General features: G+C 36.6%; 1 protein-coding gene across 3 annotated transcripts in view; it reads left to right on the top strand.

Annotated features, from left to right (window-relative positions):
- RNF168 (ring finger protein 168) overlaps positions 1–16,065 on the top strand; it is a 30,305-nt gene extending 14,240 nt beyond the window's left edge. For all 3 annotated transcript variants that reach the window (XM_069065023.1, XM_069065022.1, XM_069065024.1), the window contains exons 4-7: positions 6,241–6,411; positions 8,499–8,617; positions 12,179–12,266; positions 13,017–16,065. In XM_069065023.1, coding sequence (XP_068921124.1) covers positions 6,241–6,411; positions 8,499–8,617; positions 12,179–12,266; positions 13,017–13,901 — 1,263 coding nt within the window. In that variant the 3' untranslated portion in view covers positions 13,902–16,065. The remainder of the gene's footprint in view (positions 1–6,240; positions 6,412–8,498; positions 8,618–12,178; positions 12,267–13,016) is intronic.
- Positions 16,066–16,629: the final 564 nt, after the last annotated feature.

The raw sequence follows: 16,629 nt of genomic DNA, 5'->3' as shown, positions 1-16,629 counted from the left end.
AGACTGTTCTGCAGACAGAGTGAATTCTGTCCACTGGTGAGGGACAGTGCTGTTGTTCAGAAGTCTTGGAACCTTGCTGTTGGTTCAGAAGTCCTGAAGAAGGATTTTCTTGTTGTATGTTTACAGAAATACTGGAAGAGGGTTTTGCTAATGTTTTCAGGGGTCCTAGGACTGTTCTGCAGACAGAGAATGAATTAATGAGGACCCTGGCAATGTATCTTGTGGCCTTGCTAAGCTTTGTCTCCCCAGGAACAAAGATTGCTGAGAATTTGCCTCAGGTCAAGATGAAGAAAAGACCTCTCTTTGGGTATTAACTGCTGTGCTTAAGCTTGTTGTAACTCTGGGGTAGATTCTCTTGTGATCCAAGGGTGGGGAACTTTTGACTTGTTTTTTGCTCTGTGATTGACCAAATGAATGTACTTTACTAATGATTGGAAACTAATCTCCATTTGAGAAGAGGGGCTGTGGTTAACTAAATAAATGAAATACTGCCTAGGGGTGGAGTAGTACTTGATTGAATTACACTTGGTGAATGCTGTATTTTGAATGATGCTATATTTTGATTTTCTCTGTTCTTAATTTTTCACTGCATAAAATGGAGAGCAGCTATGCTGGTATTTTGAACCTTGGGAAGTTGCCTTTGCTTGGCATTACAAATATCAGTTTAACAAATGTCATTATTGATTCCTTAGCATTTCTCAGTGGGATTAAGGGATAATCCTTGCAGTGTCAGTATTCTACGGAGCAAAACCATATCACTTTATACATCATAGGGAATGTGGAACTGTAGAAACAGGACATTATAGAAATAATAGCACTTTATTTTTTTTTTAATTTATGGAATGAAGCGAACATTTGTATAACTACAATAAAAAATAATTGTACGTGAAACTGCAAATCCACTATCCACATCTATTGTTAGTTTTTTCTCTGGATGCAGATAGCATCTTCATAGGTCCTTTATAGTTAATTTAGGTATTTATAATAGCCAAAATGACTTATCCATTCAAAATCATTCTTTAAACAATATTGATGTTGCTGTATACAGTGTCTTGATTCTGCTCGTTTCGCTCTTCATTATTTCATTTGAGTTTTTCCATGTTTTTCTGAAATCATTGAGCTCATCATTTCTTATAGCACAGTATTATCACAATCGCATACCACAACTTGTTGTCATTCCCCAGTTGATGGACATCCCTACAATTTCCAGTTCTTTGCCACCACAAAGAGAGCTACTGTAAATATTTTAGAAGATAGGAGTTTTTTCCTTTTTCTCTAATCATCTTTGGTATTGGTATTGCAGGGTCAAAGAATATAGACAATTCTCTTTGGACATAACTCCTTACCAAAATGACCAGTTCACAGTTCTACCAACAGTGGATTAGTGTCCCAATTTTTCTCCATCCCCTCCAACATTTGTCATTTTCCCTTTCAGTCATTTTAGCCAATCTGATTGGTGTAAAAATGATATCTCAAGGTTGTTTTAATTTGCATTTATCTAATCAATTATGCTTTAGAGCATTTTTTCATGACTAAATTATTTTGATTTCTTTTTATTTTTTTAAAGCAATCGGGGTTACGCAAGGTTACAAGCCCATTTATTTCTGGGTGTGGTGCTGAGTATCTGAACCCAGATTTGATCCCCAGGTCATCCCGACACTGGAGCCGGTGCTCTTACTCCCTGAGCCACCTGGCTGCTCCTATTTTGATTTCTTCATTAGAAAACTGCCTGTTCATATCCTTTGACCATTTATCAATTGGGAAATGACTTATATTCTTAAAGATTATACAGAATTTTGGGGTGGCTAGGTGGCACAGTGAGTAGAGCACTGGCCCTGGAGTCAGGAGGACCTGAGTTCAAATCCAGCCTCAGACACTTAACACTTACTAGCCATGTGACCTTGGGCAAGTCACTTATCCCCAGTTGTCCTGCCTTCCTCCAAGAAAAAAAAAATATTATACAAAATTCTTCATATATTTGAAATGAGACTTTTCTCTGAGAAACTGTCTATAAAATTTTTCTTCAATTTTTTTGCTTCATTTCTGATACTGGCTACATTTATTTTATTTGTACAAACCTTTTTAATTTAATACAAACTATTTTATACTTAACTTTTCTAGTTCACCTATCCATAACTCTGATGAGTAATAATGTCACATGTTCTTCAGTTTTTCTTGCAAACTCTCTCTTTATATCTAGGTCATTTATCCATTTTGACCTTATCTTGGTAAACAGTATAAGATATTGGTCTATGGCTAGTTTCTGTCATACTGCTTTCCACTTTTCCCCAACTTTTTTTTTTAATCAAATAATGGATTCTTATCCCAAAATCTTAAGTCTTTACAGTTGTCAAATACAAAGTTATATTTACCTGCTGCTGTAAATTGTATGTTTACTCTGTTCCATTGATCTACCTTTCTGTTTTTTTTTTTTTTAGCCAGTATCAGATAGTTTTGCTAATTATTGCCTTATAATATAGTTTTAAGATCTGGTGCTGTTAAACTTCCTTCCTTTATATATTTTTTTAATTGTTTCCTTTCATATTCTTGACTTTTGTACTTCCAAATGAATTTTGTTATTTTTTTCTAAATCAATAAAAAAAATCTCGGTAATTTAATTATGATGGCATTGAATAGATAACTTAGAGTTACATTTAATTTATATTACACTTAATATGTATTAATTTCTCTCTATATATGTGCATGTGTGTGTATATATATACACTTAAAGTTGATGGCCTCAACAATCCACATGAGTTTAATCTTCATCTCTGAGCAGATGTTGACGGGATCTTTATAACCAGCCCCACTAAGTCCTGATTTTTTTTTGACACCCACTTTTATTTATTTGCTTATTTGTTCATTCATTCATTTACGTATTTATTTTATTTTAATTAATTCATTTACTTTTAGTTTACAAGATTCAGTTCCACAATCCCTTGAATTTCAAATTTTCTCTCCCTCCCTCTCCTCCCCCTCCATGGCGGCATGCAATCAAATATAGGATCTACAAATACCTTCATATTAAATGTTAGTCAGGTTGTAAAGAAGGATTATAACCAGTGGAATGAACAGTCAGAAAGAGGAAACAAAACAAGAAAAAGAAAGAGGGCAAGTGGTTTGCTTCCATCTGCATTCAGACTTTGTAGCTCTTTCTCTGGCTGTGGTAAATCCTAATCTCTTAATCCTTCTTATCAAATGCCTGTTGCTCATGCCCAACTAAATGTCCCACTGGCATCTCAATCATTTCTCTCCCCTCAAAAAATCACCCCTTTTCCAAATTTTGTTTTTGTCAAGGACTTCACCATTCTACCAGTCACCCAGGTTTGCTTCCTTGGATTTATCTTCAGCCCCTTGCTCTCATTTACCCCACATATTCAATCAGTTGTTAAATCTTGTCTGTCTTATATCCACAACACCTCTTGGCAGTCCCCTTCTCTTTGCTCAGACTTTGGGACCCTAGTTTAGTCTCATGTAGCATATCACAGTAATCTCCTAGTTGGTCTCCTCATTCAGATCCATCCTTCACATTGTGCTAAAGAGCAGATACGATGATATCACTCCTATTCTGTCAGCTCCAGTGCTTCTCTGTTTCCCCCCATCATAGAATCTTTCGTTTGGCATATTCAGAACCTTCAGAACCTGGCCCTTTCCTGCCTTGGTATGCATTACTCCCTTTCTCTTAGTCTACCGTACAGCCAAATTGCTATTACTCAGCTACAACTTTCATCTCCTTTGCACAGACTTTTCCCCTTGCCTAGAAAGCACTGGCTTCTCCTCTGTTCCCATTAACATCCCTAGGGTCCACCTGTTACATGAAATCTTGCCTGATCTGATTTCCCTGAATTACTTGTAACTCCACTTCCTCCTCCTTACCCCAATTTGATCTTCTCAACAACTCTGTTGGGTACGTGCTGTTAGGACATTTTACAGCTGAGGGAACTGGAGCAAGCAGAGGATAAGTGGCTTACCCAACCAAGGTCACACAGCTATTAAGTGTCTGAGATCAGTTTTGAACTCAGATCTTCCTAACTCAGACCCAGCTCTTTCTTTATTGGACCACTTAGCTTGAGGAAAGGGTATCAACCAGGAGACTATTGGTGTGGTCCAGGTGGGAGGTGGTGACTATGAGCAGAGAGAGAAGGATGTATATAGGACAGAAGTTGTCAGTGTAAATGCAAGGCAACAGATTGGATGTGAGGGGTGAGTCAGGAGTCGAGGATGATACCAAAGTTGTGATGTTACATGACTGGGGAGATGGTGGTGCATCAACGGCAGTAGGGAAGTTTGGAAGAGGAGTGAGTTTTGGGGGAAAGATAATGAATTCTCTTTTGAATATGTAGAATTTGTGATGTCTACTGGACATCTCCTTTGTGTCCAAAAGGCACAAAAGTAATGAGACTAAAGCTTAGAAGAGGTTGGGACTGGATCCCTAGATCTGGGAATCCTCTGTATAAGGAAGTGGTAAGACCACCAGGTGGGAGAGAAGAGGGCCCAAGGCAGAGCCTTAGGGAACCCTCACAGTTAGTATGTGTTGCTTGAAGATCCAGCAAAGGAAACTGAGGAGAGGTTATACAGGCAGGAGGAGAACCAGGAGAGAGCAATGTTAGAAAAGTCTTCACAGCTCTCTGGCTCTGTTCCTGAAAAATGTTGATAATGTGGTGTGAGGACTTCTGAAAAGTCTAGCTCTGATGCTAAATAGTTTTATAGTGTCTTCAGCTCATTTCTTAAACCCAAATCATATTTTCCAACAGTTTTCACTGCCCTTCCTTTACTTATCTTGTTTACCACAGCTGTTGCCATATAATCTATAAATTATCTTCCTAGTGAGCTATACACACATCGTGAACACTGCAAGGCAGGAAGTCCATGTGGCCTGTGCAATTGTTGGCCATTTAGGTATAACATGAAACAACTCCTTGATTTACTCTTCTGAAGATAATTTGTGAGCTGCTCTTCAGTTTAACTACAGATAATGTTTCTTCAGGTTTCATTTAAAGCAAAATGCCAATATGATTATAGACTGGTTCCTCCAGTATGAATTCATTGGTTGTTGGAAAATGATCACAGTTCCATTTAAACTGCTGATTTGGACTTAAGAACAGAGATACTAATCATCCACTGTCTCTCCTTTGGGAGTGTGTGTGTAGAGTAGGGGGTGCCTACTCTTACCAGCCTGAAGAAATAGAATTAGGGGCTCATTAAAGCTTCGTGCCTTTTTTTTCTGTGCCTGTGGTATGAGTCATTATGTCCCTTCATCTTCAGTGACCAATAATGAACTTCTCCATAACTTTTAGCTAAATGATTCATTCTGTGTCTCCAGGATTGTACTTCAGATGTGTGATGAAATGTCATTACATCTCACTGATGAAATTAAACCAAGATAGAAATGTTTTAATCATTTTGGTTTGGTCTACAAAATTTATATTTTAGTTGCAATATAACCTCATATATTGGAAACTGATTTATAAAAGTGTGTATTTCTTTGAAGTCTTAGGCTAGTTGTCAGCAACCTGGAAAACCTCAGTGAGACAAAACCAGATTAAAGTGTAATTGAGAAATGTTTAACAAAACAAATAAAAATATAATACAGGATAGGTGTTAATTTGTGATTTTCTAAGTCGGGATGTAGCCTGCAAGAATCTGTATCTATTTGAGTTTGACACCACTGCTTTAAAGCAATAAACACATTTTAGAGTGTTTTAGGATTCTGCTTTCTTTTACCAGCACCTAACATTTTTTAAAAATTCAGTCAGGTAAAAGGATTGTGTAGAGTGAAATGTCAACAGTTATAAAATGTCCTAAAAGATCAGTTGACTGTTGAAACCATGAAAGCTTCTGGGTTGCCTATGAAAAAGTGCAGTTTTGTAAATTTTTAAAAATGCAACAAATATTTGAACACCCACCTATATATTCAAAGCCTGTAGTCTTGGATGTTAGTCTGTGTAAATGGTGAGGGTAAATGTGAAGTAATAAGATATTTAAATTTTTTCTGCCTAATTCTTTTTCTCTGCTTCCTTTCTTATTCCTTTCCTCTACTCCTTCCCCCAGAGTAGTTGTTCATTTTCCCTTCTGTATATACATATATATGTGTGTATATATATATATATATATCCAGGAAATATAATTTTAGAGCCTCTTGTCTTTTAAAATTGTTACTTTTTTTGTTGTGATAGATGAGTCTAACATCTGTAGTAGTCTGATAGATTCTTTTTTTTTTTTTTAATAAACAATTTTAAGGTCGAGGCTGAACGAAGGGCCTATGAGGAAGAAGAAAGCAAAGCAAGTGAAGAATACATTCAGAAATTATTAGCAGAGGAGGAAGAAGAGCACAGGCGATCATGGCAAGGAGAAATAGAGGAACAATTGAAAAGAGATGAAGAGCTAGCCAGAGAAATCAGTATCAGTCTGGTAAGTTCAAGTTGGGAATTGAAATAAACTTGGATAAATGAGGAAATGAAAATACTTGGAGTCTGTTCTAAGTCACAGCTGCTCTATCCTGATACTGCTTGATAAAGAGAAGCAATTTAAATTTGTGACAGCTCCAGGATTCAGGTTTTATTTGCCTCATAGTTAAAATAATATATGTTTATCTTTAATTCCATGTAGTCATTTAAATTAAAATTTGTAAAATGAACCAGACGTTGTGACACTTTGAAGACATCTAGACATCAGTAAAGACAATGAGGCAATGAAGAAGATGAAATGTATCACCAAATAAAATCATAACATTTTAGAACTGGAAAGGATCTTGAACATCCAGTCAAAATCCCTCATTTTTACAGCTGAGAAAATTGAATTTAAGTAGTTTGCCCAGGGTTACACCGTGTATTACAGTTGGAATTAGGATTAGAGATTCCAGATCTTCTGGATCCTAAATCACTACTTTTTACACTATACAGTGTCCTTAGAATTTTGATTTTTTTTTTTTGGAGGGCAGTTGGGGTTAGGTAACTTGCCCAAGGTCACACGGCTAGCTTTTTTGTGTTAAGTGTCTGAGGTCAGAACCGAACTCAGGTCCTCCTGACTCCAGGGCCAGCACTCATTGCGCCACCTAGCCGCCCCAGAACTTTGATTTTTTTTTTTTTAAGTATTCATTTCATGGTGAGTTAAAAGCATGTTTTTAGTGTATTCATAAAACACAAGAAGTGAAGAAAAGTCCATCTGGGACATGTTTTATCATATTTCCCTGTCTCTTCAGATGCTATTATTCCAACCCTTAAATTGTCTCTTCGTTTAGGTTAAAGTAGTTGCCATATTGATGATTTATTTGGATGTGTATTTCCCACTTTGTTCTGAAGAACTTATGGGTAATTGTAAAATTTGCGTCCTAAAACAGAAAATCATATTAACTGTACAAAAGTTGCAATGTGCTTAGAGCTGGAAGAGACTTTTATTAGAATAAATAGGGCATCTATCTAGTCCAACAGCTTGACTGTACAGTGAAAATGCACCAGTCCTGAGTTAGGTTCCGGCCTCAGACACTTAACACACACACACACACACACACACACACACACACACACACACACACACACTAGCTGTGTAACCTTGGGCAAGTTACTTAACCCCAATTGCCCTCCAAAAGGCAAAAAGAAAGAAAATGCACCAGTCCAAACTGATTAGGGGTAACTGTCATGAATGAAAGGCACTTAGTTAAGTTGAACTTTAAAGATCACTTGGTCATTGAATGCATGAAAAGTTGGAATTTATAGATTACTTTTCATTTTTTTGTTGATAAATTTTGTCTTAACATGACTAATAAAGACTCAAACCACAAAGTATACTTTCAAAAAGACTATTAGAAGTTCTACAAAATAGGTATTGTGACTGATAGTTGTGTAGTCATCCACTTACCTTTTGGTAAAAGAAAGAGAAGTTTTGTGCTCTATACAATGCAGTGTTTTTTATTTATATAATTTTAAGTGTAGGTAGTATTTTGAATCTATCAACTCTTGGATTGCATTTAGAGAAACATAATTTCAAGTTCCTATAATACTAATAAATCCCATGCTGTTGAATACCTGTCTGAACAGCTCCTGAAGATCAATTATCCTACTGAAGAGTCCAAGATATTTTAATTAATGAGTTATAAATTGCCATTTGTATGTCATTTTAAAGTAAATGGGTACTTCTGGTGTTTAAAAGTGTATCTTTCTAATTTAAGTAGTCTCTCTGAAATAGTATTTACATTGTTTTTTATTAGACCTGTGATTTAATGTCTGAGCATTCTGGTAAGGAACTGACTATGGCAGTGCATATTGACACCTTATTTGGAACTTAAGTTGTACTGAGCTACCTGGGCCACTGAGAAGCAGGACTTGCACTCGGCTCTTTCTTAGTCCAAAGCCAGGTCTCCATCTATTATGGAGAGTAAATTGAAGCCCAACTCCTATTGTTATTTTCTTATAAATTCTTAATTGTAAAAATAGAGTTTTGTATATAGATATAATCATATAAAGTCTCTGGTGTTTTCTGAATGTTTTCTTTTGTTCAAGAACAAACTGAATAAGAGAAGTGTCTTCAGCTCTCCTTCAAATGCTAAGCAGTCTTCACCAGTCACTAGTAAGAAACAAAAGAAGATTAAGAGCAAGTTAAGCGTTGGAAGTATTCAAAAGTAAGTCACTAGGGCTGTGTTAAATTAATAAGTAATTAAGGAACTGCTATAATCCTCATGTTGTATAATGTGGATTTCTTTGCTTCTATCAAAGGTTCCTCACCTGGGATCTGTGGTCTTTTAAAAATATTTTGTTTACTCTGTTTCAGTAGAATTGATTTTCTTTGTAACCCTATGTATTTTGCTTTATATATATTTTAAAAGATTCTGAGTCCATGGAGATCAGCCTATGAAGTCCATAGGCTTCAGCAGACTTCGGAAAGGTTTATGATACAAAAAAGACTAAGAATTCCTGTTCTGTAGCAGTGCTAGTCAAAATTTGATGCAAGGACTCTATTATAATTTTGCAGGTGGTCCAGTATTAATATATAATGAAAAGAGATTCTGGTGTTTACAGTATTTAACTTCTGATATATACGTATTTTTCATCTTATTTTTATAAATGGTGTTCATTTCTCTTTTTATTATTGTTTTATGATATCTAATACTTTCTATTGGCATTTTTTTGACTGGTGACTTTATTGACTGGGAGCCTATATTAGAGTTAGTGTTCTGAGGTAAAGGTCAGGCTTGTGGCCTGCAAAACTCCTGTAATATAAGATAGATAATCCTAATTTGTGGTTTTCTAAGTCAGTATGCAGCCCACATGCACATGAACAGCTAGGTGGTACAGTGAATAGAGTGCTAGGCCTGGAATCAGGAAGATTCGCCTTCCTGGGTTCAAACCCAGCCTCAGATACTTAATAGCTGTGTTGACCCTGGGCAAGTCAAAGTGGAGATGGAATCTAGGCCTTAGATCCCATGGTTAAAGTAAAAATCAAGTAACCAATAAAGTTATCAGTCATAATAACAAGGTTTTGAAAGTTAATATTATCTAGTTTGAGAATAATTATGGGAAGTTGGAGTACACAGTCTTTTAATAGTGAGCAGGTTATCCTTTTTTTTTTCCTTCTCATTGCCTTTTTGAGCCTCTTTTGCCATCTGAGTTAGTCTTTTTTTTATTTTTTATTTTTTGCCTTTTTGGTGGGCATTTGGGGTTAAATTAACTTGGTTAAGTAACTTGCCCAAGGTTACACAGCTAGTTTTTTGTGTTAAGTGTCTAAGGCTTGAACCAAAATTCAGGTCCTCCTGACTCCAGGGCCAGCGCTTTACTCACTGTGCCACCTAGCCGCCCCGAGTTAGTCTATTTTTTAAGGTGTTATTTTCTTCAGTCAGGTTGTTGACTCTCATAATTTTCTTGCATCATTTCTCTTCCCAATTTTTCCTCCATTTCTCATATTTGGTTTTCAGAATCCTTTTTAAGCTTCTCTATGGCCTGTAACCAGCTCATATTTTTCTTGGAAGCTTTTGGTACAGGAGTTATGAGTTCCGCTGTCTTCCCCCTGTTCCATGCTTTTATCCTTTTTGTTCCCCAAAAAGGAGTCTTATGTTGCATTGCTCTGCTTACTTTGCTTGCTCATGTTGCTACTCAGTTACTTGACTTTTGAGCCTTTTTGCCACAGTAGGTCTGCTGCCAGAAAGGGGAACTTTCTCCCAATCGCTGGGGTTTTCGCAGCTGCTGGAGCTATTAGTTGGCTGCCCTCTCTGAGGTCTCCACACACTCTCGCAAGCTGGTCACGCACCCTAGGACCTCCACCCTAGACTGCAATCCGGATGCAAGCAGGCTAAAGCAAGAGCAATTACCCCTCAGAATGGTTGCTTGGTCCCTCTACAATCGGCAGGCCAGGAGCTCTGAAGCAGCATGGCCATGGAGCCTCAGCTGCTTTTCGCCATGGGGGCAAAAGCCGAACTTGTTCCCACAAAGTCTACACTGATCTCTCACTTTGTCTTTGGCATCTATGAGTTGATAATTCTGGAAACCACCACAGCTGCTGGTGATGTGAAGTCCCTCCAGGCCAGCCTGAGGTTTTACCTCAGGCTCCCATGGGCCTGGGCTGGGCTCCCAGAGTGCTGTGCTGGCCCCTTCCTGCTGGCCTGCTGGGATGTCCTCAGCGGGAGGTTAGCTTCTCTGTGTCATTTTGTGGGTTCTGTAGCTCCAAAGTTTGTCTAGAGTCATTTTTTACATAAATTGGAAGAGGTGGAAGCCAGAGCTGCGTGGAAGTCCTGTTTCTACTCTTGCCATCTTGACTCTGTGCCCCCTTTTTTTCTTAATATAATTTGCAGAAATTTATCTTCACTCCCCACCACCACTCCCCCACATGCATTGAGAATCGAGAGAAACAAAAGCTGTTACAAATATGTATAGTCAAGCAAGACAAATTTTTGAATTGATCATATTGAAAGGAAAATTTTAAACCTATAGAGCTATAGATATCTGGATAGATATAGGTATAAGGTAGATACAGATCTATACATATTTATATACACTTCTGTCAAGAGGTGGGTAGCATGCTTTACATTAGCTCTCTGAAATCATTGTTGGTCATTACACTGATCAGATTCTCTACATCTTTCAAAGTTGTTTTTACATTATTGTTGGAACTGTATAAATTGTTCTCCTAGTTCTATGCACTTCACTTCTCCATCAGTTCATCCGAGTCTTTCCAGTTTCTCTGAATCCATCCTTTTCATCATTTCTAACAGCATGATAATGATGTGTTATATTCATATATCACCACCTATTCAGCCATTCTCTATTTGATGAGCACCCCTCAGATTCCCATTCTTCATTATCTCAAAAAGAACTATAAATATTTTCATACATTCTTAGTTAAGAGTTTGTTTTGATTAAGAGTAATTGCTTCCTTGATTTGTCTTCCCACAACTTTTCCTTACTTTTCCATGTTGAGTGAAATGTTTCTCTAACTCTGTGATTGAATATTCCCTTCTTTAACTAGTCCAGATGAAAATGAGGTTCACATTTCAGCTGCTCACCCCCTTCTTGTTTGTATAGACATAATTTTTCTTTTCCCCTTCACCACACCCAACACTATTCCTCTTCCTCCTCCTTATTCTTCTTTTAATATTATCTAAACCAAATAGAATCACTCCCAGGCCTTCTATCTAGACTTCCTGTATAAAAGATTTCCTGATGATAGGGCTCTAGGGGACATGTGTCATATCCCCATATTGGAATGTAAGCACTTTATTCATGTTTGGTCCCATAAGATTATTCATTTGTATTTAACTTGTTGTGTTTCTCTTTACTCTTGTATTTGAATTTTGAAATTTCTGTGCAACTCTCTTCTTTTTATCAGGAATGCTTGGAAGTCCTTTATTTTATTTACAATCCATTTTTTCCCCTTGTTTGTTTATACTCAGTTTTGCTGGTTAAGTTAATCTTGGTTGTAAAATTATATCCTTTTGCCTTCTGGAATATAATATTCCAAACTCTGTTCCTTCAGAGTAAAGACTTCTAAGTCATGTCCTCATTGTCTGCCAGCCCCCTTTGTCTGTTTCCTTGGACAAAAATATTAACTCACTGTGACTTTTTCTTACTTTTCTATAAATATTTGTTCTGGTACATTTTCTAGATCTCTTTGGAGGAGGTGGGTAGAATGGGGAGTATCAAGTGTCTTTCTCAAAACAGTTTAACTTTAATATACATTTTCTTTTTAAAAGGTATTTGTCACCAAAGTCCCAGTTTGTCTCAATACAAACATCTCAACCTGAATTTGCAGCAGAAGATAACAGGAATTCTATATCTAAGGTATTTTGGTGACTAGGAAATTCTTGGAACAGTTTATTGTTTAGCTGCTTTAGAAGATTTTGAGCAGTGTATGAAAATATGTAAGTGTTTCTCTTAAAACTTAACATTTTTTTCCTAGTTTGTCAGTTAATCATTGATAAGGACATCTGTATTAGAGCTGGGAAGCATAAAATTAGGTTTCTTCTTAGGGTCTAGGTGAGCACCCTGGAGCCAGGGAATATATATAAATGCAATAGGTTAGACCAAACCAGGAAGCCCACAGGTCTCAAAAGGCAGAAAGAATTACAATTCAAGGCAGCAGCCCCTGGGTATTGACTGTGAAGTAAGTTCTGCTATAAGCCAAAAGTTTAAGTATGTTGAATGTAACTAATAATTTGGTGATTGGAAAATGAGTCTTCAACATTAGTTTTAATAGTAGCAAAAATGAAGAAGTGATATCCCATTCAGATTGAAAAATCATTTTCTTTCTGAGGGATAAATAGTATCAGGGGAAAACTTTGTTTTTTGGAAAAAAAAGCCTTATTCATAATATGTGTAAGAAGAATTATGAATTGCTTGGGCTGCTATTTATTGCTCAAGATGTATTTGGACAAATGGCTAACTTCTCAAAATTTTGTTTTAATTTCTAAAGCATAAATGACTTTTACCTGTATATTTATGACTTCCCACTTAGCATTTTTCAATAGCTTATATAAGACCAATATTTAACTTTTTGCTGAATTTTACTACATCTTTTTTTTTTTCCTGCAGGGTATTAGCAATAATGTAAAGAATACTGCATGTGAAGAAGATGATGAGGATATGCCATTATCTCCACAAGTTTTCCTAGAGAGTCAGAGCAGAGTTGCAAAGGATTTGATTACAAATTCACCTATGCCTCATTTAAGTGCCTTTAGTGTGGAAGAAGAATGTCTTGAGAAAGAAACTAAATCACAGATGAATAATCCAAATAAAGTTACACATGAACATTTTTGTACAAATCATGAAGTGCACACCAGATTTTTCTCTTCTGCTGAGGCTGTAGCCAAGTCTCCTGGCAAGCCAGAGAACGATTACATTTTATGTAATCCAGCAGAAGTAATCGGAAATGGAATTGTTAATACAGAAAATGAAGAAAAGAGTCTGCTGATGGATAAAGATTCAGGTAGCTCTGCAAAGAGAAGGAAACTCTGTACAGATGCTTCTTCAGAAAAAGAGATAGACAGTAACATTGCACAGAAACTGATAGAGTTGGAACACTTGCTCTTTGAGAGGCGCAAGCAAGAAGAGCAGGATAGGTTATTGGCCTTAGAGCTTCAGAGAGAGGTGGATAAAGAGCAGGTGAAACTGAATCGGCAGAAAGGGTCCCCAGACGCTTATCTCTTACGCACTGAAGTCTCCTTGCATCCCGATGAATCTCCAAATGGATGGAGGTGTTCCCAGGAAAAGAACAGCAAAAAACAACCCGAAACAGAGCTTTCAAAACCTCGAAGAAGCTCCAAAGATGAAAACTGGCAGCCGCCTCCTATGATCCAAAAGAAAACTAAAGCTAATAAGGGAGGAAAGGCATCCAACTCTTCCAAAAACACACGTTCTCTACAGCCTAGTAATACTCAAAAAAGTGTTTTTCAAATGTTCCGGCAAACTGCAAAATAATGAATGGGGAAGGGTAAGGAGGAAGAAACAATTGTAATGTTTGTATATTCAATAGTACTTCTATTGGTGAATGCTTTTTAGTGCATTTTGTTATGCAGATTTACCTATTTCTTATAGTTTCTCTGTTGGAAATCTGATTACAAGCAACATTAAGAGAAAGTACTGCTGTAAAACTTCTCTTCAGACAAACTTCCGGCAGTCAACAAAGAAACTGGTTTTCTGTGTTGGTAGTAACCAAAGTACTTTGAGAGGGGGGGTACAACTCTGTGGAAGATGTTTTAGACCATCTCCATAAAATCTTGAAACATCATAAATGGTGAAACTTTAAAAAAAAAAATCTACCCATTGTAGTTGATACTCACTTGTTTATTCAGTTCTTTCTCAACAAAAATAAAGCAAAAAATTTTCTGTTCTTAGGCATTTAAAGAAAGAAGATAGACTTAAATATTGAAAGGAGGGTGAGGGTTGAACTTCCCAGCCTCCTTGCTACCGCCATAAATATACCTTCTAAAGAAAGTCATGGTTTCTTATCACTAAATAATACAAATTACAACTCCTCCTAATTAGGTAAAATTTGTTTTTCTAGAGTGGATCAGAATCAGTGTTAATCCAGGGAAAGAAAAACTAAATTTTGGAAAACTGAAAATGCATTCCTGACAAGGAAAAGTAGCTGCATCTTTGAAGCAGAAAAGTCCAGGAGTGAAAGTGAGGCAAGATGATTAAGTTTGACAAGGAGGGAAATGTGAGGCTGAGCAAATGAAGTCTGGACAGATTGGTAATTGGCAGGTCAACTGGATATCCTTCCCTTTTCATCAGTCATTGGTTTTCCCTATCAGTCATCTCAATACTTGGGTTTCTGACAATTGTGAAATTAAATGACTTTTTTTTTTTATACTTTTTAAACCAGGTAGTTTGATTTTGTAAGCTCCTGTTTCTTTTTAAATTTCTGCTCTGAAAAACATTTTTTAGGCACCAATATGCTAGAATCTGTTGTGTTAAAATCAGGGACTTAAGTGCTAGGATAGCTTTGATCAAGAAACCAGGTAGTCCATTTCCTACTTGTTACAGAGCTCGTTGAATGTTGTGGATTTTTATATGAAAAATTAAGAAGTTGGGAAAAGTGTGATGATTATTTTCTACTTGTTAAGACCATGTCTTAAATTACTTCATTTAGTTTCTCTGATGCTAGTTGCTATTATTAACACAACAAAAATTCAGAATGATAGTTGAATATCCTGAAATTGATTTTTGGTTGTTGAGGGAACTTGAATTTCATAATTGAAATTTTTTTCCTTTTGGCATTTGTACTTGATGATATACGTTGATTGGAAAACTAGGTCAAACTATTAAGATTTTTTTTTTTTTAAGGTCAGCCAAATTAAAGCCTATAATTTATTTTATTTTCCTTAAGGTAGTTAAAATGATGTTCTCCTTTTTCTTAGCAGAAGACTAACCCAGGCAAAATCTTGAAATGACTCTTTGATACTTTCCCCTTATTTCTACATTCTTCGCTTAATTCTTAGTAACCCTCTTTCATTGCTCTAAGTGTATACAGCAGGATGCCAACAAAGTCCAGCTTTCTTCTCCAAAATGAATATAATAATCCCTTTCTCCAGTTGAAACTCCTTGTTAGCCCAGTGAAAGTAATATATTAACTATATGTCGTAAGGAAAAGTCTAAATGTTGTAAAATACGGGTGACTAATTGAGTCAACCTTCCCCGAAGTGTTTATATTGTTAAATGGAATCTTGCATTCCAAATGTGTCTGATTTCTTGTGGAAGAGTCAGAGAAACCTATTTCATTAGGAACATTGGTATCACCATTTAAGTAGTCCAGCCTTGCCTTGGATTCTGCCTGCAAAATCAATTTCTCTGAAATACTCCTGCTTTCCAAAGGATCTCCCCTTCAGTTTCTTAACTGTTTCCAGAGTTTTTCTAGAAAGTGTTGAGGTTTTTCATTGTGCCAGGAAAGAGTCTTGGAGGTACAGAGCAGTGTATGTATTTGTTAAGTCAAGAACTATCTGTATAGTACATGCTTTCTGTTAATGTTATGTGAAATTTCAGAAATAACCAAATTCATCTCTTAAAAATACCCCTACCCCTACTGCCAAATGGAGAGTCTGTTTGGAATAGATAAGTCATTAAAGATCAACTTTATGTTTAATTGTCTAGATTGATTTCAGTTTCTTATAGATCATGTTGCGTTCAAACTATTTAGTCATTCAGTTGTTGTGTCTGACTCTTCATGCCCCTGTGTGGGGTTTTCTTGCCAAAGATAATGAGAGTGGTTTGCCATTTCCTTCTATAACTTATTTTACAGATAAGGAAACTGAGACAAAGAGGGTTAAGTAGCTTACCTAGGATTGCACAACTAGTAAATATCTGAGGCTGGATTTGAACTCACAAAGATGAGAGTCTTCCTGACTCCACCAGGCCATCTAGCTGCCCCATAAGCAGGGTATAATCATTTTATGCTAACTGTTACGGCATATCTCAAGCTGCTGTTATCCATGTCGTTATCCCATATGGGTATGTTTGCTTTGAGACATTTATACAATAGTGTCTATAGTTTACAAAACACTTTCATATGCATTTTCTCCTCTGTGAGTTTAGAAGTGACATTAGAGGTCAGGTAGTCAAATCCCTGCCCTCCTTCCCCCACCACTTTAAAAAAAAATCATGGAGGGGAAAAACAAGGCCAGTCATGGCTATAACTTGCCCCAAGGCA

The sequence above is a fragment of the Petaurus breviceps genome, unplaced genomic scaffold (genome assembly GCF_028583685.1).
Source record: "Petaurus breviceps papuanus isolate PSGF00001 unplaced genomic scaffold, PetGlider_PUasm1.0 90654, whole genome shotgun sequence".
Classification (NCBI taxonomy): domain Eukaryota; kingdom Metazoa; phylum Chordata; class Mammalia; order Diprotodontia; family Petauridae; genus Petaurus; species Petaurus breviceps.
The sequence above is the reverse complement of the archived record's forward strand: the minus strand, read 5'-3'. Positions and strand labels throughout refer to the sequence as shown.